Source organism: Perognathus longimembris, chromosome 17 (assembly GCF_023159225.1).
Source record: "Perognathus longimembris pacificus isolate PPM17 chromosome 17, ASM2315922v1, whole genome shotgun sequence".
NCBI classification, from domain to species: Eukaryota; Metazoa; Chordata; class Mammalia; order Rodentia; family Heteromyidae; genus Perognathus; species Perognathus longimembris.
The window spans coordinates 47,775,727-47,801,297 of record NC_063177.1 but is presented as its reverse complement, the minus strand read 5'-3'; the positions used below and the strand labels follow the sequence as shown (position 1 = coordinate 47,801,297).

Here is a 25,571-nt window from a genome sequence, read left to right as displayed (position 1 = left end):
TTTAAAAGAAGGATGTGTCACCATCCCATTTTATGGGCACCGACCACTCTTGGAGGTGCATACATTATTATTTCAGCATTGAAAGCAATGCTAATAATCTTAAGTGAGCATCTTTCAAGGGGAATATTTTTATCTCTCAGTCCTGTGAAAGGAACTAAGATAGCAATCTTAGGGCACATAGAATATCAAAACTACAATTTCAGAAGCATAATGTAAAATGATACTATGTTGAGTACATCAATAATGCACATCTCTTAGTCTTCTTCACTTGAAAAACTAAGGATATACATTACATGCTAGGTTTGGGGCATATATTGATTACTTTATGCAGACCTCCTAAGAACATTGGAGCTAATTATTTGGCGCTGTGAAAGGCAGATTTCTGGAATATTCCATTGAAGATATCTGTTCCCCTCCTCTCTAGAGCCTATGCATATGGTGGGACATGTTCCACTGTGGTGTTGTGTGGTATGATACAGTTAACATTAACATGAGAAGATCATCTCTGTGGGCACAACCAAATGTACCAATGTTTAATTTACATCTGTTAATACCCCGTAGAATTAGTGTCATTAGGGTGTAAGATGTATGTGAAAGTTGTACTTCATCTCTTCCACATTACTCCTAAAATCATTTTCTGGATGCCTTAATATCTAGCCAGATGATCTGGTGATTTACCCAATACTCTCATAGCTTATTTCCTCAGCTTTCTCATTTCCTGTAATTTCTTCCTTTGTTTCACCTAAGCACTGCCTCTCCCCATTAGCAAAGAATTACATAGCCCTAAATATCAATAATGTTGAGGAAATCTAATAATGTGAAGTACTTCCAAAAAAGACTAAAGTCAGCACTGAGAGCGTCAATCATACAAGACTTTTGAGGGGACAGTGAATGGAAAATTTATTGTTAAGGTTAAGGATGCAATCTGCAAATGGAAAAAGATGCTTGGGCATCCTGTGAGAAAAAGCACAAGGGATGATCCAAATTAGAAACAAATTTGAGTGATTAGAGACAATGGATCCTTATGAAAGGGCTTAGCCAAACCTGAGTTTTGTACATCATGAATTTTAAACCAAGTGCATGCATTAGAAAGCCATTGGAGGTTGGTTAGGAGAGAAAGCTACATTATCAGATACATCATTGGGAAAAGGTAATACTTGTCTCTAAATACAGAATGGCTTTATGGTATTAAAGGTGGGCCTGGGAGAGTCACTGGGAAGGCACAGCAGTGATACTAATTGTGACATGGTAATAATGGCTGGGAGCAAGGTGGGGATGGTGGGTGTGGAGACTGGTTGAATTGAGAGATACTTTAAAACTCAGTTTGATACAATTTGCTGGTGGATTGAGTGCTAGGGGATTGCAGGGATGGGAGAAAAGGAGTTTCCCTATAGTTTAGCTTGAACAAGTGGCAAGTGTTGGTATTTCCTGAGAGGAAGCAGAAAGCGAGGGAAGACTTGGTATAGGAATCAGAAAACAAAGACAAGAGCTTGCTCCTATCGATGTTCAAAACTTTGTTAGATTCTTGAGGGCTGGGGATATAGCCTAGTGGCAAGAGTGCCTGCCTCAGATACACGAGGCCCTAGGTTCGATTCCCCAGCACCACATATACAGAAAATGGCCAGAAGCGGTGCTGTAGCTCAAGTGGCAGAGTGCTAGCCTTGAGCGGGAAGAAGCCAGGGACAGTACTCAGGCCCTGAGTCCAAGACCCAGGACTGGCCAAAAAAAAAAAAAACAAAAAAAAACTTTGTTAGATTCTTGGATTCAACATGCCAACCAGAAAATCCAGAACTTCTCCTCACAGCAAAAGCTCTTTGCTTTATACTGTGTTGAAACAGTGGTCTATAGTTTGCAACCTGTTCCTCCCTCTCAGGTACAGACAAATATCAGATTCTGTCTGCACCCCATCTCCTGGGAAGATCATAAATGGTCAGGGAATAAGTCCAATGGGAGTTCTCTGCTGTGGGAATTGACTGGAAGTCAATGAAAATGAATTTATTCAAAAGTGATCCCATGAGTTCAGGGCTCTGAAGCCTAGGAAAATTACAGCTCTGATCTCCCTCTGAAAGTCATTTGCCTGGTAGCCTTTAAAGCAGGCAAATGCACCAAGCATAACAAAGATGCTGTCCAGATCTGAACCATTTTTCTGTCAGTGATGAGACCCAGGGATGAGATTAGTGAGTGTTTAGGTCACTTCCTTCAAACACCACAGAAGTAAGTTCACCTTTTCTTTTTCCCTTGTTTGGTTTGTATTCTGTAATTATAAATAAACCTTCATATATTAAATGACAAACACCTGTGGAGAAATTATTTTGACTATAATAATGAATTTAATGTTTCTAAATTTCTGCCAGTATACTTTACAGATAAAAGGAGTCAGTAATTAATTTTTAAGAAATTACAACTATTACATCATGTGCAGAAAAAAATTGGATGTGCCAATTTTTTTTTAGTGCTGGAAAACACACTATCATGGGGAGTTTAAGTGGTTTTATTTTAAAATTTGGTGCATTTAATTGGTGAATCTGAATGTGAGTGCATTTGCAAGTTGGAAATACACATCCATCAACATGTAACTCCCATCTGTAGAATAATACTTTATTGTATAATTACAAGCATTTTGAGACTATTGCTTTAATGTTCAGAAAAATGTTTTGATGATCTCTGCCTCTCATTCTCAGACCTGTCTGTGTGTATTTTTTGTTTCGCATTCAAATGATAATTTTTAAATTTAAAATTTTATTTTTATTATTTTTAATTAGCTGTACCAAGGTGTTTCAATTCAATATATCCATTTAAGAGCACAATATATATTGAGCAATTTCATCCTTTCTGTCATTCTTCCTCATCCATCCCTTCAAGTTTCCAGGTTCATTTTTACATATACACATTAAATATTATAACTGTACTCTCTCACCCTTTCTCTCTCTGTTCATCAGACCTATATTTTTAAATGTAAAATACTTTCTGTATCTTTTACTCTTTGTGTACAGTATGTTGAGTCAGATTGAGAAATATACACTTTTCATAACAGTAGTGATTACTTCAATTTTAAATCAATAAAAACAAGGCAATGATAGAAAGTTTAGAGAGAATTTTTTAAATTTGTTTATACATACAATTTAAAATATCCTATCTGAGTATATTTCTTTATAAAAAATAGTAATATATAGTTAAAATAGAATTCAAGTCCTGTGCCAATGACATACTTGTAATCCTAGCTACTAAGGGGGCTGAGATCTGAGAATCATGGTTCAAAGCCGGCCCACACAGGAAAGTCTGTAAGACTCTTTTCTACAATTAAACACCTGAACAAATAAAGCTCAGGGACAGAACCCAGACCTTGAGTTCAAGCCCCCGGACTGGCACACACAAAAAATTACATCTATTTCCCTATCATCTAACATCTTTCTACAGTTTATTATTAATCTATATATCTTATCATTCTTATTGATTTAAACAAAATTAAAACAAAGATTAAGGTGAAGAAAGTAAATAATGGTAGCACAATTCTGTTTTGAATTTAAAAATAATTTCTAACTCATTGAGTTGACACAACTGGTTGTTATTTATGAATTCAGGTTGGGAAATATGAATATTTTCACTGTTCTAGAACTTGACAAAATTTTGTAAATGGAGAAGCTACTGAGATAATAGGTTTAACGTAAATATCAATTATTTTGTAAAACTGAGAGTTCAAGTGACCGTGTTAGTATTTTAAGCAAATTCTAAATTTTGAGATGGTTTCAAGTATTTCTCATGAGGTTTTGCTCATTTGATTTGAAAAGCATTAAAACTTGATAATGTAGTATGTCTGTTTTTTTTAAATTATTAACATATTCAACAGATAATATTGTATGTGAGAAAAGCTACTATCTATTTTAAAGAAGTGTGCCTTATATTTTTTTATAAATTTACTACTACTTTTTTGTACTATATTTCCAAATCAATTGTCAGAATTTGTCACTTTGCATAGCATATCAAAGGACTAGAGAGGAAAAAGCTTAAAAAGTTAAAATAGATTTCTTAGTTGGGAACAGCAGTTTACTCTGAAATCCTAGCTACTAAAGAGGTTGAGATAAGAAGATCTAGCTTTAAAGTCAGTCCAGGCAGAAAAGTTCAAGAGACTCTGTCCCTAATTAACCAAGCTGGATTTATGGTTCAAGTGATAGAGCATCAGCCTTCAGCAAGCAAGCTAACAACACCAAGACCTGAGTTAAAGCTCCTGCACCTGCAAAACCAAATACGCAAATGCATAAAACTACTTTAAGTAATCTTGAAGGTGATTTTATGTCTTTGAGGGCAGTACTGATCCAACTTAAAAATACAGCCATGTAATTATTCAGATCTTCTGCTATCTATGTCTTTGGTCACAGATCAAACTTATGAATGTACAGGCACTTGGCTTCAAAGTCATCACAACTCTCCATATGGCCAAATGTGGATGTTGACCTTATTATAATGTACTTTGTGCAAAAGAAACTACAGTAAAATATACATCTTTTCCAGTGCATATAGACTATTCACTAATTTATACTCTATCCTGTCACAAGCCATAACCACTTATCAGGAAAAAGGGTTTCAGACTACAAAAGAATTCAGCTAAAAAAAAAAAAACTCACCAAAAAGAAAAAGAAAAAACAGACATTTGGAAATTCAGCAACATACTGCTAAATAAGACAGAGGTGAAAAATAAATGTCAAGGGAAATGAGAAAATAGTTGGGATGGAGTACAAGTGAAATTGGAAACAGGGAACAAGCATCTTATCTAAGAGATGTCAGGGAAACAGAAGAGATTTTCTCTGAATAAGCCGTTTACCTTCTTGTGTTTGTAAAAAGTGTGATGTAAACCACATTCACTTATAGAAGCTGTCATTCTGCTGTAGAGCAAAGCTTCTGTAAGCTATAAAGAGAGAACACTGAGCAATGTGGCATTTTCTCTGTCAAAGTGCACTTTATACTATTATGGGGCCACAAATGCGCCACTGCTCTGAAAGGGCTGGCTGGGTGTCAATGAAAAGACAAACTGTCCAAGAACGGTCACGTGAGCATGGTATTTGGCAGAGCAAACAGAACTGAGCTCATGAGCTCCTTCTGAAAGCAGACTTCGCAGGATCCGGTCACAGAAGTCAAATGGTTAGTGCAAATGCTAGAGATGTGATATAGACACCAGGAAAAAATTAAGACTCAATTATTTTCTTCTAAACACAGAGACTAGGGGACAAACTGTGTCTCTAGATTCCTTGCTTGGAATTTCTCAAAAGTAAGTTCCTTGTGTTTTTCTGTTATGCTATGGTATTTGCTTTTTTTGTTTTGTTTTGTTTTTTGTTTTTTTTGCTGTTGTTGTTGTTGTTGCTTTTTTAGCTGGATGGTTTTCTTTATTTTTTCTTTATAACCAGATGATAAAGTTTTATGAGCTAAATTCTGAACATCTGTGCTGAAATTACCTTGAAAATTAAGAGGCTGGTTTGGTATCTGCTACTTAATAATACGTATATAAAAGCATTGAGTTAAAACTTTCTGAAAATTCTGCAATCACTACAGCAATTTGAAGACAGAACGTGAGTGTAGACACAAGCTTAAATTGGTTACAGTTGATTATGGAAGAACTTAGAATCTTGAGAATGGATTTGTAAGCCTGTGATGGTTTTGAAGCTATCGTTATTTATTTTTATTTTAGAGTAATTTCAAGGCATTTCGGGGTAGTTAGTTTTCTGATTTTGACAGTGTTTACCAACCACATGTTCAGATATGTTTTATTATCTGATTACTATTACTCTCAGGATTTAAGAATTTTAATAATAAAAGATATTTTCTGTGAGATTTTTCCCCATATTTGGAGACCTGGAGTTGAAGTAGAATGTGAGCTATCTTTTCATAATATTTATCTCAGATACACATTGTTTATGGTAAGCAGAAGTTTTATGCTTTTAGAGTGTAACTTAGTTTGAATTTAACAACAGTGTGAGAGGAAATCCTTTAATTATTTTAATTTGTAAACTATTTGCTGTATGTATAAGAAGAAATTCCTATCATTCAGATCGGTTTTTATTTTTTGTTTGTTTTTTACAAAGCACAGAATATGCAGCAGTTGAGGAGAGACAAAGTAACAATATCTCTTTACAAATGGAAACAAATAATCTAAGGGATTACTGGATTCCCACTGAAATTTCTCTGTCACAAGGGCTGTGGCTGATTCTAAACTGAAAGGTTATCTATCTTGGCCAGTTCACCCTCCTCTCCAACCCTGCACGGGCCCCTTAAAATTGCCCACTGTGAATTCTCTGTCCTAATGACCTACAGAGGTCCACAGACACCCCTCACTCAACACTGACCTCACTCCATTGCCTTGCTGGAATTGTTCTCTCTCTCTCTCTCTCCCTCTCTCCCTCTCTCTCTCTCTCTCCCTCTCTCCCTCTCTCCCTCTCCCTCTCCCTCTCTCCCTCTCCCTCTCCCCCTCTCTCCCTCCCTCTCTCCCTCCCTCTCTCCCTCCTTCTCTCCCTCCCTCTCTCCCTCCCTCTCCCCCTCCCTCTCCCCCTCCCTCTCCCCCTCCCTCCCCCTTCCCCTCCCCCCTTTCTCTCTCTCTCCCCTCAGCTTCACTACACAGCTCTGAGCTGTAGCTCCATCAATGCTTCTTTCTGAGCTTGCCTTGGCCAGTGTGTCTTCCACTGGAACTGGCCTCTGGCCTCCTCACCTGGCTTAGACTCCAGGAAACAGTTCTGCCCTGAACATGGTCCTGTCTCATGACTGGGGATGAGGGCTTCAAATGGGGACTCGCCCACTGGGGATCACTATGGGCAGGTGAATGGCAACCATGGGGTTTCCTGCTGTAGCCCGCATGGCATTCTCGAGGCACAAGACTGCCTTCTGGCTGGGATGGAGCAATGGGCCCTAACCCATTCTTTCAAGTCACCTGCCTGACAGGTTTCTCAAAACTCAAGGAGGTTACTGCAGATAGCTTTGTCTGTTTCTGCTTTGAGGGAATTTTTCTGGTTTTCGTTTTCCTTCTTTTTTTTATTGTATTTTTCTTATTTACCTATCTTTTCTGGAGGGAAGGAGGGAACAAAATGGAAGGACCAAGGGTGAATAAATGCAGCAGTGGTATTCACTAGACACTATATTGAAAACGAACTATACAAATAAACTGGGAGGGAAGGGGGAAACTGGTCAAGTCCAAAGGAAGGGGGTGACATTGTCCAAAAAGAAATGTACTCATTTCCTGACCTGAGAAATGGTAACCTCTCTGGTACATCATAACAATAAATAAATAATAATAATAAATAAGAGCAACATAATAACAATAAATAAATAATAAATACGAGTATTCCAGACTCTCTCTACTTCCTGTAATTCCACTTACACATCCAATTTCCTCCCATAGGAAAGAGTGTTGAGAACACTTGTATTTCAAAGTTTCCAGGGAAGTTTTCATAAAATGAGGTCATAGTTTCTGGCAAAAAGTCTAAAATGTAAGGGTAACCATTAAAGGAATAGAGCTATGCCTTACATACCGTTGGAAGAGGAGAAGAAACAGAGGAAGGGAAGAAATCTTTATTGATCCAGTAAGAACTGAAAGAATCTATACAATAAAGTAAAAATTGAGACAAAACTAGAAACAGATTAAAAGAGGATTAACCTGAGAATAAAATCTGAGGGACCAATTGTGAAAATTCACACTGGATTTAATTCACATCTTAACATATAGCTTTTCTACCCACTTTCTAAGCATTAAAGCAGTTAAGGATTTTATTTTTCATATATCAGACAAAACATTTTAAGTCAACCAAAGGTTAAAAATGGAGGGACAAATAAAGATAGGTGAACAAGTGTTAGCCTAAAAAACCCTCTTTACTTTTAAAGCAACCAGTTTCAAATATTTGTAACAGCAACACAAAACGCTAAGAAATGCATACTACTGAAAAAAGCTGAAGTTAATGCAAGCTAGCAAAAGAAAAAAGTGTAAAGAGCTAAGCCTATTTTCATAGAGCAGACTATGAAGAATGAGTTATAGCTAAAAGACAAATCAGAAACTGGTAGATAAATGATGGAATATAGTCTGGTACTGAGGAAAGGGTGGCAAGGGCATAATAAAATCCAAACTTGGAAACTCTCAGATTCTAAGCATTGGTTTTTGAATACTGAAGTCATCAGTGTCTGATATTTTCTTCTCATTTATGGGATATTTGCACTTTGAAAGAACTCGACATTTATTGTGTTTTCTGTCCTTTCTCATTAGACAGGACAAAATGGGCAAGAGAGAGATAAGCGTGTGTCAGCAAACGTGGGCATTGTTACACAAGAACATCCTTAAAAAATGGAGAATGAAAAGAGAGACCTTAATGGTATGACTTGCTATTGGGGCCACTTGGTATTTCTAATAGAAAAATTCACGTTATCTGTACAGTATATATTGGCATCCTACACACACCAAAAATAAGTAAATAAATAAATGACACACCCTTGTGTAACAAAAGGATCCAGTATCAGACCATGAATCTGTTTGAAGGTGTTTCAGTTGTCACGGGCCCATAAACTGAGGTCTAGAAGCACTGAAGCTGGTAAGAAATTGAGAATTCAATGAGTGGTTGGAAAACCAGTGGTCATACTTTTTACAAGTGTTCCAAATTCACAGGCAACAAAGGTTCAGTTAGGACTATTCTAAAGATATGAGAAATAAATCAACCTGCAGAAACAAGCAGCTGGCATTTTTCTCTTTTGAGTTTCTTTCTCTTTTTAAGAATAAATTATGATCCTGCCTGGGACTGGTGGTTCACACTTGTAATCCTAGCTACTCAGGAGGCTAAGATCTGAGGATCGAGGTTCAAAGACAGGACAGGAACGTCTGTGATACTCTTATCTCCAATTAGTCATGAGAAAACTGGAATTAGCACTGTGGCACTAGCCTTGAGCTGAAAAACTCAGGGACAGTGCCCAGACACCAAATTCAAGTCCCACAACTGACACAAAAAGAAAAAATTCATGATCCTCAAAAATAGTAGCAAAGGTTGTGGATGTATTTACCACCAAGAAGAAAGTTATCATTAATTGATAGTATTACCATGTAGCACAAAGCCCATTTGAACTTTGATATCTTTTGTTTTTTAACTAGATATGTATATCTGAGTAATGTTTTAGTCTTTTTGTTTTGTTTTATGGAAGTCTCATTATATAACACAGATTGGCCTCAAACTCATGATCTTCCTCCAAAGTAATATCACCTTACAGTAATTTACAACATATTGCCCAGGTGCATTTCATATTTTCTTGGGTCAATACAGGCTTTAGTTTGGGTCCTGGAGTTTAATTCTTTTGAAATCCTATTAACAGTTCATGAACACTGAATTTGAACTCTACATATTTGAAATGGTTCCAAAATGGGGATGGTGTTGAAATATTACAAGCAAGCAAAGAGACAAACTCCTTTGCCAACGATGACAAAATGATTATGTGTGAATAATTTGAAATCCTGACTATTCTTTTTCTTGGGTTGTGTAGGAATGGATAAATGCTCTGCTCCTCCTGCTTTTGTTGTACTTATATCCTATCGATCATCAAGTCAATGATTTTTCTTCCCTGAATTCTACGGACTTGGGAAGAGTAGATTCATTTAGTGAACCCAAATTTACAATTGCATACGCTCCTCTGACCAATACGACCCAACAAATAATGAAGAAAGTTGCCTCTGCCTCGTTCATGACAGGTGAGTTTCCTAACAATGCAGGAGGACTAAATGGTAACCAAACGTGGGTCCCTTGACTACAGATGCTAATTTCTTCCTTCTGGCTGTGCCTAGGTAGAACCTTAGAAGGATCTCTTTCAAATGTTGGGATTCCCTGACTTACTAGAAGCCAGCCATTGGTTTCATTTTACTTTCACAAAGAGCTGTAGTAAAAACAATTGAACCCGACATCTTAAGGTCACCTCTTCCAGCAAGATATTAATAATAATATTCCCTTCTCTTAATGGCAGGCAGAGAAGTTTTCGGACTGCCTGATGAAGAAAGCATTAAAGAAGTAACAGCAAATTACCACGAGGATATAGCAAGAGTCCTTTTCACTGATACATACTCATATCATCTGAAATTCTTGTTGGGAAAAGGAATCCCAATAAGGAAAGAACACAGGGACCACACAGGTAACGTAAAGGATGGAATTCCATCGCTCTTGACTTCAATTCTGTCTTGAGCCATTCGTGGGGATAGGTGTTAGCATGTCAAACTAGCCAATCCTGTGAAAATGGATATTCATTTTAGATATACCTGTGCACTCTCTATATTGTTATATGGACATATGGGAACAGTTTCTTACTATATATGTGTGCATTTACATACGTGTATGCATAGGAATAGATAAGAAGACCTTGGGTTGGAGGCATGATTGAGTTTCCTATGTCAATTTGGAGTTCTGGAAAGATGATATACTTATCAAGAGTAGAAACTAAAAAGCCCTTTAGGTGAGGAAGAAGAAAGACAAGGTTGTCTATCTTCTATTGGGTTCTGAGTGAAGAAACAAAAATTCTCTGTAAGAAATTATAGCTCTGGGTCCACCATTTCCTAAGACGTAGTTCTTTATTATGTTATCCTAATTATTAATTCAAATAAACTGATCCTTGGCTGGTCTGGCACTAAGGTAACTATAGAAAGAGTAACATGTTCTCTAAAAAAGAGCAACCTTCCTCTCAAGAAACAAAGATAGAATATCTCCGAATATAGACTTACTATCCATCACACAGTCAAAGTTCTGTAATGAGAATCAGGAGACTCAATCAAGCTGAATATGTCCTTCTCAGTGGAATTATAAAACTGATAATATAAATTGTTAAATCAATCAAAATGTTAAATAATATAGAGTGAAAATAAAAATATGAGAAAGGAAAACATAGTGAGAGCTTAAAAACATACTAACACAAAGCTTAGGAAATCCATTAGCTGGTTTGAGGCTGGTACCAGGGCAAACACATCAGCGTCTCTTATTTTTGTATCATTTTATGTTTTAAATGCATTAGATTTTATATTTTACCTTATTTCCTATCATTTGAGTAAGTTCGTATTTTTAAAGTCTTGATGTAATATGCAGTCATTCCTGTAATCATTTCAATTCATCTTACTGAAGAACATCACTTTAGTAGTTTAAAAAATTCAATGAACATTGTCTTCAAAATCTTTGTCTTCGCAGTATACTCTGATCAACATGACTGAAGCATAATTTATCTTATTCAAACTTTTATATTTTCCCATTAACTCTGTGTTGTATCTCATTTTAGAACAAAGCATAGGTTCAATCTTCCACAACGCATAATACGTTCTAAAAAAGCATTTTAAATGATACTGTTCTCACAGTTTGGGCCATTTGTGAAAGCCATTTCCTATCATGGGGAAAGAAAGAACTCAGTGAAAGTTATGGCTTCTTCTTCTTTCCACAAAGCTCATTGTGTTGAAATAAATGGAGATATTGACTGTCAACTTTCAATATTCTGGAAGGAAGGTTTTGTGGCTCTTCAAGCTGCCATTAATGCTGCTATTATTGAAGTGAGTACAAAATGTTTTCATGAAAACTCATGTTCAAGGCAAATTAATGCTATTCAAGGCACTAACAGTTTCATGGGAGAAAATACAAATGAATGGGCTTGTTCTTGCATTTACTCATTCATGATTTTATGACAAAGTTTACTGAGGTTGCTAAATGTCATGAGGAAATAAATATTCTAAGAAAAAAGCCTGGCTCCTACTTGAACTGATCCTTTTCAGGAATCGACATATATAAATTTTTTCAAATGTTGCAAGTGAAGGATTGACCCCACCCTGTTTTCCCAGGTGCATCTAAATACCAGGCAAGCCACCAAAGATAAGCGCAGACTGCCCGACACAGGCAGGGCAATCCAATCTGAGCCTGGCTGTCAACATTTTATTGTGGGCTTGGCCCATAAGACTCTGAGGCCAAACTGTGAGGCTAGGAAAAGGTTAAGAGGCTGGAAGACTAAAAACTATATCCTGTGAAGGTCAAACTATCTAGGCAAGATAGATTTAGAGCTGTTTAAACATTAAAAAGTTTGAGACCTGGGTTAAGGGAATACTTACCCTATTCTCTGCCAACACCTGCAGTTACCCCCTATACTAAACTCCTGTAACCCTGGTCTCCTTGTTCAGACCCTGTAAAAACCTTGACGCCAACCCCACCCCTTGGCACAACCTCCGTATGGGACAATCTGGGTCCCTCAATGGCATTAAACAGTCCTAGCCTGTTGAGATGGAATATGACCTGTTACTTTCCTTTCTTCTCCATTTTCCTAACAAGAACAGAGATAGGCTATCATGTGGGTATCTGGAAAGCCCTTGTATGTAAATAAAGAAGAACTTCTCTTCTAGAGCATCACTGAAGAAATCCTAATAGGAATAACAGTTAAAATTGAAGCTTGAAGTGAGGGATTTATGGAATCAAATGTATATAAGGTCAGAAAAGGCATTTCAACTAATTAAAGTGATGCAGGGTATCAACTAACACAACACATAGGAAACTTCACGACCTGTGGACAGCTCAAAGATGTCGATGTGGGAATTTAGGATAGCATCAGGTCCTTACAGACTAGTTACTCATTCTTTGGAAATGGGATAGTTTTAACATGAACACTGTTTTTAAACAGAGCATGTCCTTCCTTAGTGCACAAATTTTATTTACTGTCTTTCTTCAGGTCACAACCAATCATTCTGTGATGGAGGAACTGATGTCAGCCACTGGGAAATTCATGACGGTGCATCCCTTCATCGGTCAAGGAGGAGTGACAACTGATTTCTTCATCCTCTTCTGCATCGTCGCCTTCTCCCCATTCAGTTATTATGCATCTGTCAATGTGACAAGAGAGAGGAAAAAGATAAAGGGTTTGATGAAAATGATGGGTCTTCGAGATTTGGCCTTCTGGTGAGTCACACGTAGGACAGAGAAATCGGTAAATGAAAAAAACATAACCTCAGGGTAAGAAGTCATCTTTATTAAAGTCTAATGAGTTTAACTTTTCTTCATTGTTCCTATGAATGGAATGCATTGTATGTAGTATAACATTTGCCAGGCTGAGGTTGGACATTGCTGTGGTTCTAAAAGAAAGGGCACTGGGCTAGGTGAGTGAGTTAGGAGTTAGAGAGGGTAGTAGGTAGGAAGTTACACAGTGATTTCTCTGTCAGATGGAATTGTGCCTGGGACACAGCTGAATAAGATAAAAGAGCTCAAGGATGGGAAGCTTCAGTCCCAAAGGACTGAAGAGTGGGAGCATGAATAGACTAAGTTCTGCATGAGAACTTGTGGTTCATTGACTGGAAGAATCAGGAAGTGTTGTCTAGAGGGAAAAGGGGGGCTGGGCCTGATGGATTATACTTATGGCAATAAGTGAGGACTTGGAGTTTCTTCCAGCACTAAAATCCTAGAAATTAGTATTGACTACTTTATTGAACTACTTTAATGCCAAAGGAAAAGATAGCCAAGCAGTGAAATCTAGAAACTCTAAGGCAAAACATAGAGATTTGAAACATAGTTACTTCACATATTTCTTCACTAGGTTCTCTGTAAAGAAAGTGGGTCAAGCCCTGGCACTGGTGGCTCCTGCCTGTATTCCTAGCTACTCAGAAGGCTGAGATCTGAGGATCACAGTTCAAAGCCAGCCTGGGCAGGACAATCCGTGACACTCTTTTCTCCAACTAACCACCAGAAACCGAAAGTGGTGCTGTGGCTCAAGAGGTAGAATGCTAGCCTTGGGTTGAAGAGCTCAGGGACAGTGCCCTGAATTCAAGCCTCATAAACAAAAAATAAGAAGAAAGGAAGGAAGGAAGGAAGGAAGGAAGGAAGGAAGGAAGGAAGGAAGGAAGGAAGGAAGGAAGGAAGGAAGGAAGGAGAAAGAAAGAAGAAAGGAAGGAGGGAAGGAAAGAAGGAAGGAAGGAAAAGAAAAGAAAGTGTGTCAAATACAGAAATTGTTTCTTGGCATAGAGGTCAGGTGAAAAGCCAGATGACTTAATACTACTAAGTCCTTAAAACATTATCCAAGACATAATAACAATTTTATGTGTTAGTTGTTATTTTGGTGGTTTGTAGCAATTTGGTTTCTGATTGCTAAGTGATATTGTTTCTTTACACTTTTCTAAAAATTTTGTAAAACAGATCAAGAAATTGATGAGGAAAGGAAAACTCTTCCCAAACAAAAGAAATGGTATTTTGGAAAAAAAAAGTGTTCTATCTTAACATAAGATGGGTATAATTTAAAGCCAGTAAGACTATTTGAGATATACATCTAGAGAAATGTGAGAATGGTTTGGAGGAAGAGAAGAGACAAAGTTGCACACAGGGACCAATTTATCTCTAAGGAAATTCATGGAACTCCTCACACTATAGGCCCCCAGGGAAAAGGACCTGGGGCTCACTGAGGGACCCCACATACCCAGCAAGACAGAGGATCTGGAGTTCACTGAGGGGGCACCACATGCCACTACAACAAGACCATGAACAACTTGATAGTGATGTTTAATTGGATTGAAGGTCTCCTTTTCAGCTGAACATGAAATCCTAAAACAGCTCTTTGTTTCCATCTCAGGCTGTCCTGGGGTTTGCTCTACGCTGCTTTCATCTTCATTATGGCCCTTTGCTTGGCACTTGTGATAAAATCTATCCAGTTTTTTGTCCTCACCAACTTCATGGTAGTCTTCACCCTCTTTCTTCTTTATGGATTGTCGATGGTGAGTTGATAATTCAATTTCTCCCTGTCTATCTCTTATCCAAAGAATCATGTGTTGGGAGCCCAGCCTGGTGGCATAGTTCCTCAGAAGTAAAGGCAGAAGAATCAAGGCCAACACAGGCAAAATCAGTTGATCCACTATCATAGAAACAAACAAAATAAAAGGGCAGGAGGAATGGTCCAGGCAATGGACCACTTGCCTAGCATGTATGAAACCTTTGTCATTACTCTGCCTATCTGTTTCTTTTCTGGTCTGTTTGCATGAAATGTCTATAGAAACAGGTGCAATTTGATGTGTGGTATTTTGTAATGTCACTTTTTGGTACCACTTACAATAAAAAGCTTTGCATATTCACATTAAATAATGTAACTGTAATTGTGTATTAAATCCCTTCTAACATGTTACTAATGACTCCTAGAAAATCATAGACCAACAGGGTCTTCTCTCATCATAGGTAGCGCTGGCTTTCTTAATGAGTGTCTTGGTAAAGAAGTCATTCCTCACCGGCCAGCTCGTGTTCCTTTTCACAGTCTTCTGGGGGAGCCTGGGGTTCACCGCATTGTACAGATACCTTCCTGCATCCGTGGAGTGGATTCTAAGTGTTTTTAGTCCCTTTGCCTTCGTGCTTGGCATCACCCAGGTGAGACTCCACCTAAGTGTTTATCACCAACCTCTTTCTCCTCTGGAATTGAATAGTCTACAATCACATCCATGCTCCGTGTTGTGAGATATTAAACCCACATGTGGACTCTTAGAGATTATAAAGATGAACTTTGGAAGGCTTTGAAAGTATTTAGCCCAGTAAAACAAGCCTTTCAGATAGTTTTTTTTTGAAAATGGCCGATGTTCAGTTCTTTACCTTGAAGTCATATTCATTGATTGGTAGACTGTCTTTCCATTGGATTTTTTTCTGCTTAGTTGATTCTTACTGAACTCGAACTCACCTTACATCCAATTAGAGGGTAATGCCAATCATTAGATAGCAGTACTTAGGACTTAACAAAAGAACTGATTATGAAGCACTTATTCACTCGAACATTTACTCATTGACTTCTTGTAGAACTCACCAATGCTTTTTTTCTCCCTAGAGTGAAAACTCCCCTTTGTGCAAGATTGTCAGAGAATACACATGCACTGACTCAGTTCTATTTAAGCCTAAGTTTAGGTTCAATTACCTTTGCCATGCGTCCCCTACTTCCTCTAAATCTTCCAATTCACTTACAATGTGGGTTTAAAAAAGAAAGTATGGTGACTATTAAATTGCATTATACTTGCCCATATGTTCGTAATTTCCAATAGATCTGAGGCCGCAGCCCATCTCCTTATTTAACTTTCTGTTCCTAGCCTGTGATCGTAAGTAGCTATTTTCTTCCTGTGCCAGACTTGGTTTAAATTTTATCATAAATCTAATTTCCATTCATATGTTTTTTAAATCTTCAGCTTTTACACTTGGACTATGATTTGAATTCTAATGCACTTCCTGACACCTCAAGCGGCTCAAATCTCATCATAGCCACAAACTTCATGTTGGCATTTGATACATTCCTCTATCTGGTATTGACAATGTACTTTGAAAAGATTTTGCCAAGTGAGTAGGCTATTAAAGTACAATGTCATTTTATTAGGTTGATTTTCCAATGCAAATCCCCTAGCAATGAGTGCATTATTTATGTATTAAAAAAACCACTTTGTATATCAATGGGAAGGAAATGGACAGACTGGTTCTCTTTTTATTGTGCTATTCAAATTTTATTTTTAAAATTATCTTTAGATATTGGTACAAAGAGGTTTCGATTCAACATATTCATTTATGTGCATGATGAATCTTGACTAATACCAACCCTCCCATTCCTTTGTCATTTGACTGTTAAGAATTGAAGTTTAGTTGGGCACTGGTGCCTCACGCATGTCATCCTAGCTACTTGGGAGGCTGAGATATGAGGATCATGGTTCAAAAACAGTCCAGAAAAGAATGTCTATGAGCCTCTTGTCTCTAATTAACCACCAGAAAACTGGAAGTGGTGCTGTGGCTCAAAGTGGTAGAGTGCTAGCCTTGAGCAAAAGAGCCCAAGGACAGTGCCCAGGCCCAGAGTTCAAGCCCCACAACCACCACCACCAACAACAAAGAATTGAAATTTGTGTGCATTGCTAACTGGTTACCATACTAATCCTGAGTCCTGCCTGTACATCAAGAACCACACAGAGAGATTTAAAGGAATAAGAAGCTTAGCTTACCCGAGGAAGATTCAGATATGATTTAACTATGCTAGAAGATAAGTATGGATGGTTTCGATTATCTTTTTATGCTTGGCCTATTTCACTGGACATAGTGACTTCCCATTTCACTCAAGCAATTTTGGTGTAGATATATGGTTATTGTGGGAAACAGTTTGGAGGTTGCTTGAAAAATTACAAAGAGAATTGCTGTGTGATCCAGCAATCTCACTGTTTGGTATCTGTCCAATGGAAATGAAATCAGCATGCCAGCCACTTGCTACCATTACTGAGAGATAATAAAAATGTAACTTAGAAAACAAGAAATCAGCACTGTTCACACCATCCAAGATAATAGAATCAACCCAAGTGTCCATAAAGAGATGACTGGATAAAGAAAACGTGCTGCACATAAACACGGATTCCCACTCAAAAAAAAAAAAATAATAGTGAAGTCCTGTCGATTGCAGTGATGATTCTGAACATGCAAACATTATCTCTCTTCCTTGTAAATTCAAAAGCAAGGAAAGACTACCTCTTTCCCCTCTGCTGTTCCCATTCAAGACAGAACCTTCATTAATAAACAAAAAGCCACACAGAAAGAACAGTAGGAATAAAAAAAAAAAAAGGACAGTGAGAAGAGAGACAGGGAGGCCTTGAACCAGTTGTAATGTTGAGATAATCTCTTACAAATGATCCTTGTTTCTGATCTTCAGAAAAAATGAGATATCCTTCTAAAATTTGGGGGCTATCTATTTTTATATGATCAGTTATTTCTGTAGTGACATTGTGCTGTCATTTTTTGTAGCAGAAATAAAAATTGTTTGAAACATACAGAAAAAAAACATTGCTTACAAATATTCTACCCCTTGCTACCATCATTTAAGAATTATGTTTAAATACTGTTTTCCCCTCTGGCTTTGATTGTTATGACAAAATGCTGTGACTTTTGTGTACACCACATGAGGTTGGCAAGCTGATTTCATTTCTTGTTATTTTAGGAACATTGTCAATGTGACACAGTAATTACAAATCCTTCCTGTTTTCCTCAACTTCTTCAAATACCAGGCTTCCATTTTCTGCTGCCTGTCTCTGTATGTGTAATGTGTTTATAAGCAATGCATCCACAGACACATGTCACTATACTTCCAATAGCATAAAGGTATCCTCCTAGGAATTATTTTGACTAGTCAATTTACATTTTCTTTTGGTGTGTATTCCGCAATTAATTTTGTCTTCTTTAAGTCCTTTTTTCAAATTTATTTTAATGGCGCTATTATGTTTTATGCCTTATTAAGTTATATGGAATAATGCTACATTTTTAGCTTTACGCATTTTTTGTATTATCCTGTATGTGTGTTACTGTAGTGGGGGGAGACAGAGAAAGAAAGAGATATACTCCCACTTTCTTACCAGGGTGTCATTTTTTCTCTTAAGTGCTACTCAATCTTTTCTTTAAACATTTGTATTATATATCCAACAGTCCCTTCTCAATATCTCCTTCCTTTGTGTGTGTGTGTGCCAACCCTGGGACTTAAACTCAAAGCTTGGGAGCTTTCCTTTAACTTCTTTTATTTTTTGCTTAAGTTTAGCACTCTACCACTTGAGCCACAGCTCCACTTCTGGCTTTTAGGGGGTACTTTATTAGAGATAAGAATCTCATGGACTCTCCTGCTTGGACTGGCTTTGAATCACAATCCTTAGATCTCAGCCAGCTGAGTAGCTGGGGTAACAGATGTGGGCCACTGGTGCCCACCTTCCTTCCTTTTTTAAATATCATGACACCTGGTCTCCTAGACAAAATTTAGCAGGTATCATGTATCATGAATTTTCAAGTCCAGTATCTCATTTTGGGGGGTCATTAAGAAAAAAAATGAGCATTTGTTGAAATTCCCTTTGAAAAAAAATTCAAATTTTAGTTGCTTCCTATGGAAGTAATTATTATCAAGGAACTATCTTTGTGATGTTTTTCTTTATGAAGCTGTACATGTCAGCAAGATAGTGTGTGCTGATACTAAGTTTAGGTTTAGCCACAAAGAGGATGTGTTGCTGGGCTACATTGATGGGAGTGACTCTCACAAAACATGGTGCTTGACCAAACATTTGTCTTCTGGTCTTGTAGACGAATATGGGCATCGATATTCACCCTTGTTTTTCCTGAAGTCTTCATTTTGGTCAGGAGAACCAAAGCCTAATCACGTGACACTGGAAGATGTGGCAGATTCAGATTCCACCCTGAATGACTCTTTTGAGCCACTCCCTCCAGAATTCCATGGGAAAGAGGCCATCAGGTAAGGAAAATGTTTATAAGGACCAGGCCAAGCCTGAGGATCTAATAGTACTTGACCCAAGTGGTGTTCTTGTTGAACTATGTAGACAACCTCATCTAGCTTCACTCATGCTATATCCAGCATTTCCCAGCTATATGTAAAGCAAAGTCCTGGAAGATTACACTGCTGACATTCACCAGAAATAACAAAGATAATTCTATAAGACTCTTGCCTGGCATCTCTTGTTTCTTCCTCCATCCTTACCTTCCCTCCTTTCTTCCATTGGTAGCATTCTTTCGTGCTTTGTCCCCCTTTTAGTTATTATCGGTTTTTCTTCTAAATTTAAAATTTTCTCTTTCTTTTTCTCCCTTTTGTCTCTTAAAAGAAGATAATGGTAGGGAGGAGAAAGGGAGAGAAGGTCAAGAGATAGTCACAAATGGGGTTCAGGAAGCTGTGCATATCTTCCTTCTGGGAATTCTTCTCTCCAAAATAGGAAGAAAGTCCTCAAGGATCATAAGTGTTTGCACAGTCAGTCCTCTGTGAACTGTATCTTCTACAGCCTCTTCCATTTTTCATCTTAGCTTGTTCCAAATTTACCTCCTTTGTGTGCTGTATGTGTGGTATGTGTGCTCTGTGTGTGTGTGTGTGTGTGTGTGTGTGTGCGTGTGTGTGTGTACATGAGCTCATTCATCCTTAGTCCTGAGGCCTGAACTCACCAGGGCTGGGCCACTGTCCCTAAGCTTTTGTTGCTCAAGGCTACCACTGTACCACTCAAGCCACAGCTCTACTTCCAGCCCATTATGGTTAATTAGAGCTAAGAATCTCAAGGACTTTCTTGCCAGTACTGGCTTTGGACTGAAATCCTCAGATCTCAGCCTCCTGAGTAGTACGTATTACAGGTGTGGGCCACTAGCAACACCTGACTTTCCTATTCCTTATTTGACTCACCAGTTAAGTTTATCTCCAGCTGAGCAGTTTAGAGCAAAGTAGTTTTTGCAATGTGTGTGTGAGTTCCTTGTTTTTCGGAATGATCTTTCCAGCACCCCATCCAATTTTAAATACTTTAGAATGACAATAAAATGGGATCAAATTAGAAATGAGAAAGTCTAATTAAGTAGATTCATGTCTAATGAATTATTCCTTGATGACAAATAAAATATATAAATTTGATTTGTCATGTGGATTCTATCTACCTGGTAGAATAACACCACATAGATCGCATCTAGAGTTCCAGATCTATAATAGCATAAGGCAGGTGTTCACTCCACTTTATTGCCTTTCTTATTTTATTTTTATCATATATTTAATTTATATATTTTATCATCTATTTATTCTTATCCTTATTTTTCTTATTTTATTCCATTTTATTGCTATTCTCATCATTTAACCAACATCATCCTGTGCTTATTAGATGTTCACTATAAACCAAGCACTTCACATATGAGATGCAATATTTCACTTACCCTCCCACACAACCCTAAAATCCCTTCAAGATTTCAGGTTGTGGGCTGGGAATATGGCCTAGTGGCAAGAGTGCTTGCCTCGTATACATGAAGCCCTAGGTTCGATTCCCCAGCACCACATATATAGAAAATGGCCAGAAGTGGCGCTGTGGCTCAAGTGGCAGAGTGCTAGCCTTGAGCAAAAAGAAGCCAAGGACAGTGTTCAGGCCCTGAGTCCAAGGCTCAGGACTGGCCAAAAAAAAAAAAGTTAAAAAACAAAAAAGATTTCAGGTTGTGAAAACTGAAACTTGCATAGAAGACATGCATTGGTTAAGATGAACAGAGAGCCAAGGGGCAGACAAAAGATGAGCTCAGTAGGCTTAGTTATTGAAACATCCGGTCAAATCGTATGTATGGTTCATGTCCTCTCTTCTTTACTTCCTCCTTTGAACAAACCTTTGGAGACCTAAGCTAAAATAACCCAAGTTTCTCCATCCTGTCCCAGTGTTCCAGATCATCTTTGCAGTATTGGATGTCCACATCATCTCTCAGTCTGGCTTCGGTAGCTCTGTGGTTCTGAGTTGATGTTTGCTCCTATGGGTAGGAAACATCCCGGTCTATGGAATCAAAACATTCTGCTGCCTAAGCACAAGGTTTCCAAGCTGCTGTGCAGCCTCGGTGGGGAGATGGCATACCAGCTTGAGAGTGAAGACCCAGCTCTTCTTTACCCTGAAAACTCTTGCGATTTTGCTAACCAAACTAGAATTACAAATGGAAGAAAAGCCTCCCCCAAATAGTTTTTCTTTTTTTTCCTTTTTTTCCAGAATCAGAAATGTTACCAAAGAATATAAAGGGAAACCTGACAAAATAGAAGCTCTGAAAGGTAAAAAAAAAAAAAATGCAATTAATACATTGACATTGCTGATTTAAATTCAATCTGTTTTCCTTCTTAGGAGTGATTAATGGTGATAGCTCAGATTTAAAAACTTATTTGAGTCACATGATAAATTTCCTCTTTCAGCACTTTATTTCTACTTTATGAAAATTAGAAGAAGAAAAAAGACTTTATAAGGCCAGGTGAGGTGGTACACACCTGTAATCCCAATTACTTCAGAGCCAAAGATTGACAGGATCACTTTTTTAGAGGCTAGCATGGATAAAAATGTTACCAAGACCCCAGCAAACAAGCTAGGCATAGTGTCCCATGCCTGTAATCACAGCTATGGTCTGAGGCCAGTCCCAGGCAAAAATGCAAGGCCCTATGTGAAAAATAACTAAGGCAAAATGGAGCTGTCATTGAGGCTTGAGACATAGAAATTTTAAGACAAAAAGCCCTAACAAGCTTGACACCCTGACTTAAAAATCCCAGCTCTGATGAATGCATCAGGCAAATGTGGTACATATACACAATGGAATGTTATGCCTCTATCAGAAATAATGGCATTACCCCATTTGTAAGGAAATGGAAGGGCTTCGAAAAAATTATACTAAGTGAAATGAGCCAGACCCAAAGAAACATGGACTCTATGGTCTCCCTCATAGGGAATAATTAGTACAGGTTTAGGCTAGTCATAGCAGAGGATCACAAGAGCCCAATAGCTAGGCCCTTATGATCACATAAGATGATGCTAAGTGAAATGAACTCCATGTTACAGAAACAAGTGTTATATCACTGTTGTAATTACTTTCAACATGCCATAGCATGAAACTGTAACACTTTTGTTGTTGGTGATCCTCTTGTATCCCCTGCACTATCACTGTATCTCATCTGAGTACCCTAGATACTGTATATACTGGTTTAGAACTGGGAAAGTGAAAGGAAATATCAAAATCCAGAGACAAAGGATAAAAAGACAAATGACTCCAAAAGCAATACTTGCAAAACCATTTGGTGTAAACCAACTGAACAACCCATGGGGGAAGAGGAAAAGGGGAACAGGGGAGGGGGGAATGAGGGAGGAGGTAACAAATTGTACAAGAAATGTACCCACTGCCTTATGTATGAAACTGTAACCCCTCTCTACATCACTTTGACAATAAATAAGTAATTATTCAGGGGAAAAAATCCCAGCTCTGACCAAAAAAAGAAAGAAAGAAAGAAAGAGCCAAAACAAACAAATAAAAAAACACTTAGAATTAGATGTGCTTAAAATTTATTCTGTGTTAATGCTGGTGTACCTTAAAGATATCCAGGGCTTTTTTTTTTCTTAAAACTCAAATATTTCTTCTATAATCCAGAAGCTAGTGGCAAGTTCTGTGTGTTTTGTTTGTCTGCAAAAAGGACCATTATTCTATATTTATATCATTCATATGTTATATATTATGTTATTTAATATGTTATGTAATATATAGCTGTATATGTGTATGTATATGCTATATGTCATGTTATATTTCTATGATCGTTTGTTATTGATCCATTCTCCCATCTAATAAATATTAATAGCCACTAATCCTATGCCAGGCATTGTCAGTGAATCATTCAATCATGAAACATTCAATCATTTAAAACAAGTAATTAGACAGGCACAGTGATTCACACGTGAATTCCTAGTAGAAATGAGGGGGATCATGATTCCGTAGCAGCCCAGGCGTAGAAGTGGTGAGAGTTCATCTCTGCTGACGGCTAAGCATGGACGGAAGCATACCCCTGCCATCCCACCTACGGGAAGAGCACACTGGCTGGGGGCACTGGCATGCGCCTCTTATCTGCAGTGATTAGGGGGAACACAAGTAGGGGGATAGAAGTCCGTGGTAGCCCAGGCAGCAGGACCTTACTTTGAAAATAACCAGCACAGAAAGAGGCTTAGAAGAGTGGCTCACATAGTAGAGCTCCTGCCTGGCAATGGTGAGGACCTCAGTTCAATCCCCATTACTACCAAAGGGAAAAAAAGTCATTAAAATTGTCTAGAAAGGATATTTTTTTAAAAAAAGAGTTATTTTTGTTTTGGCAGTAACAACCCAAAATATACAAAATGAAGGCACACACGTATTCAAGAGAATAACAATTACTTTGGCTCTGAAACAGAAGTTGTGGTATCACTTCCTTCCTTTCTCCCATCTTCTTTGTCTTTTGTCCTCTTTCCTTTCCTCCTCCCAGACCTGACACTGGACATATACAAAGGGCAGATCACTGCCATCCTTGGTCACAGTGGAGCTGGGAAGTCAACATTGCTCAATGTGCTCAGTGGGCTGTCTGTTCCCACAAAAGGTAAAAGCTCTTTTTCTTTTTTCCAAAGTCAGAGAGGAAAATAAATTGGCTGCCGATATAAAATCCCTCTTATTATTAAGCAGAAACACACATGCTATGGCAAAAAAAAGGAAGTTTATAGTATTATCCTGTAATAGTTTGTAACATTATTTGGCATAGGTGGAATGTAAACATTTCATTTTTCCCCCTGTGAATCTGAGGGTTGGTAGTTTTTTCTGTTCTAGATGAAAGTGACTGAGACTCAGGGAGCCCAGACAGCCCCACCCATAGATCTGAGCCTCTCAGCGTGGAGACCTGAGCCTCTGCTCCTACATGGACTTTTGTTTCACTGGAGGCTCGCCTGGGATTCTTCTCCCGGTGGTCTCCATGAGCCCAGTCGAGAGAGGACAAGTCACAGTGTCCTCTCTCTACCTGCCAGGGGTTGGTTCATCAAGAGATGACATTTGCAGTAGGAAAGCAAACAGGGCAGCTTTCTCAGCATGCCTTGCAAGAGAAGTGGCCATTGCCTAAACCTTAGAGATAAAAAATCAACCATCTAAACTAGAACTAGTGGTGATTTTGATTTACACATGCTGCATTTGCTCACGGGGCTGACATGTACATGTGACCTGCATGACAGGTTCCGTCACCATCTATAACAAGGAACTCTCAGATGCAGCTGAGCTGGACAGCATCATCAAGATGGCCGGGGTGTGCCCCCAGTGCAATGTGCAGTTTGACTTCCTTACTGTGCGAGAGAACCTCAGGCTCTTTGCTAAAATTAGAGGGATTCAGCCACAAGAAGTAGATAAAGAGGTAAGTAGATTGGTTAGAACTAATACAGTGGCTCGAATGAGAGTTCTCAGGCCTATCCCTATTAGAGTTAAATTTCTTTTTCATTAAATGATCTGCATGTAAATCATCATATAAATGTTGAGCAGGAGAAGCTAATTTAAATGATAGCTAATATTGGCATATCTGTGACAGTCATATCCTCAATTTTATAAATTCACTTTCCATATCCTCAATTTTAAAATTCACTTTTTCCTCACAACAGTCTAATGAGATCAGTGCTGATATTCCCCTGTTTTGTTTTAGTTTGGTTTGGTTTTTTGCTTGTTTGCTTTATTTGTTTTTGTGCTGATTCTGGGGCTTGAACTCAGGGCCTGGCTGCTGTCTCTGAGCTTTTTTGGCTCGAGGTTAGTGCTCTACCACTTGAGCCACGGCTCCTCCTCTGGCTTTTTGGTGGCTAATTGGAGATAAGAGTCTCAGAGACTTTTCCTGCCTGGCCTGGCTTCAAACTGCAATCCTCAGATCTCAGCCTCTGAGTAGCTAGGATTACAGGGTGAGTCACTGGAGCCCAGCTCTATTCTCCTTGTTTTATGTATGTGGAGACTGAGGTTGAAGACAAGTCACTTGGGCTAGATTACACAGGTGAACATGAGTGTTATTCAAACTAGGCAATTGGATTCCACCTCTCACACCTCACACCCTTGGACTCATAACTTAAAAATAAAAAAGTGAGGCATCTTGATGTGTGGCATCCATGTTGTTTGTTTGTTTAGGTACACAGAGTATTGCTGGAATTGGAAATGCAAAATATCAAGGATGTCCTTGCTCAGAATTTGAGTGGAGGGCAGAAGAGAAAGCTGACCTTCGGGATTGCCATATTAGGAGACCCACAGGTAATTCTGACAACATTTACAGGCAAATTTGAATTTTAGAAAATGAAACTTTCATTCCTC

At 38.2% G+C, this 25,571-nt stretch overlaps 1 protein-coding gene across 7 annotated transcripts in view; it reads left to right on the top strand.

The window, feature by feature from the left end:
• Positions 1–5,013: 5,013 nt before the first annotated feature.
• Positions 5,014–25,571, top strand: part of LOC125365235 (ABC-type organic anion transporter ABCA8-like) — a 54,515-nt gene continuing 33,957 nt past the window's right edge. The window contains exons 1-16 of one of the 7 annotated variants that reach the window (XM_048365182.1): positions 5,014–5,263; positions 5,400–5,561; positions 7,382–7,469; positions 8,237–8,342; positions 9,496–9,700; positions 9,970–10,134; positions 11,424–11,527; positions 12,688–12,914; positions 14,572–14,713; positions 15,168–15,353; positions 16,154–16,301; positions 19,050–19,218; positions 21,464–21,522; positions 23,737–23,847; positions 24,467–24,642; positions 25,392–25,511. In XM_048365182.1, the coding sequence (XP_048221139.1) occupies positions 8,247–8,342; positions 9,496–9,700; positions 9,970–10,134; positions 11,424–11,527; positions 12,688–12,914; positions 14,572–14,713; positions 15,168–15,353; positions 16,154–16,301; positions 19,050–19,218; positions 21,464–21,522; positions 23,737–23,847; positions 24,467–24,642; positions 25,392–25,511 (1,908 nt within the window). In that variant the 5' untranslated portion in view covers positions 5,014–5,263; positions 5,400–5,561; positions 7,382–7,469; positions 8,237–8,246. Of the gene's footprint in view, positions 5,264–5,399; positions 5,562–7,381; positions 7,592–8,236; positions 8,343–9,495; positions 9,701–9,969; positions 10,135–11,423; positions 11,528–12,687; positions 12,915–14,571; positions 14,714–15,167; positions 15,354–16,153; positions 16,302–19,049; positions 19,219–21,463; positions 21,523–23,736; positions 23,848–24,466; positions 24,643–25,391; positions 25,512–25,571 lie in introns of those variants that run through there. The other 6 variants (XM_048365181.1, XM_048365184.1, XM_048365180.1 and 3 more) reach the window with 6 other exon arrangements.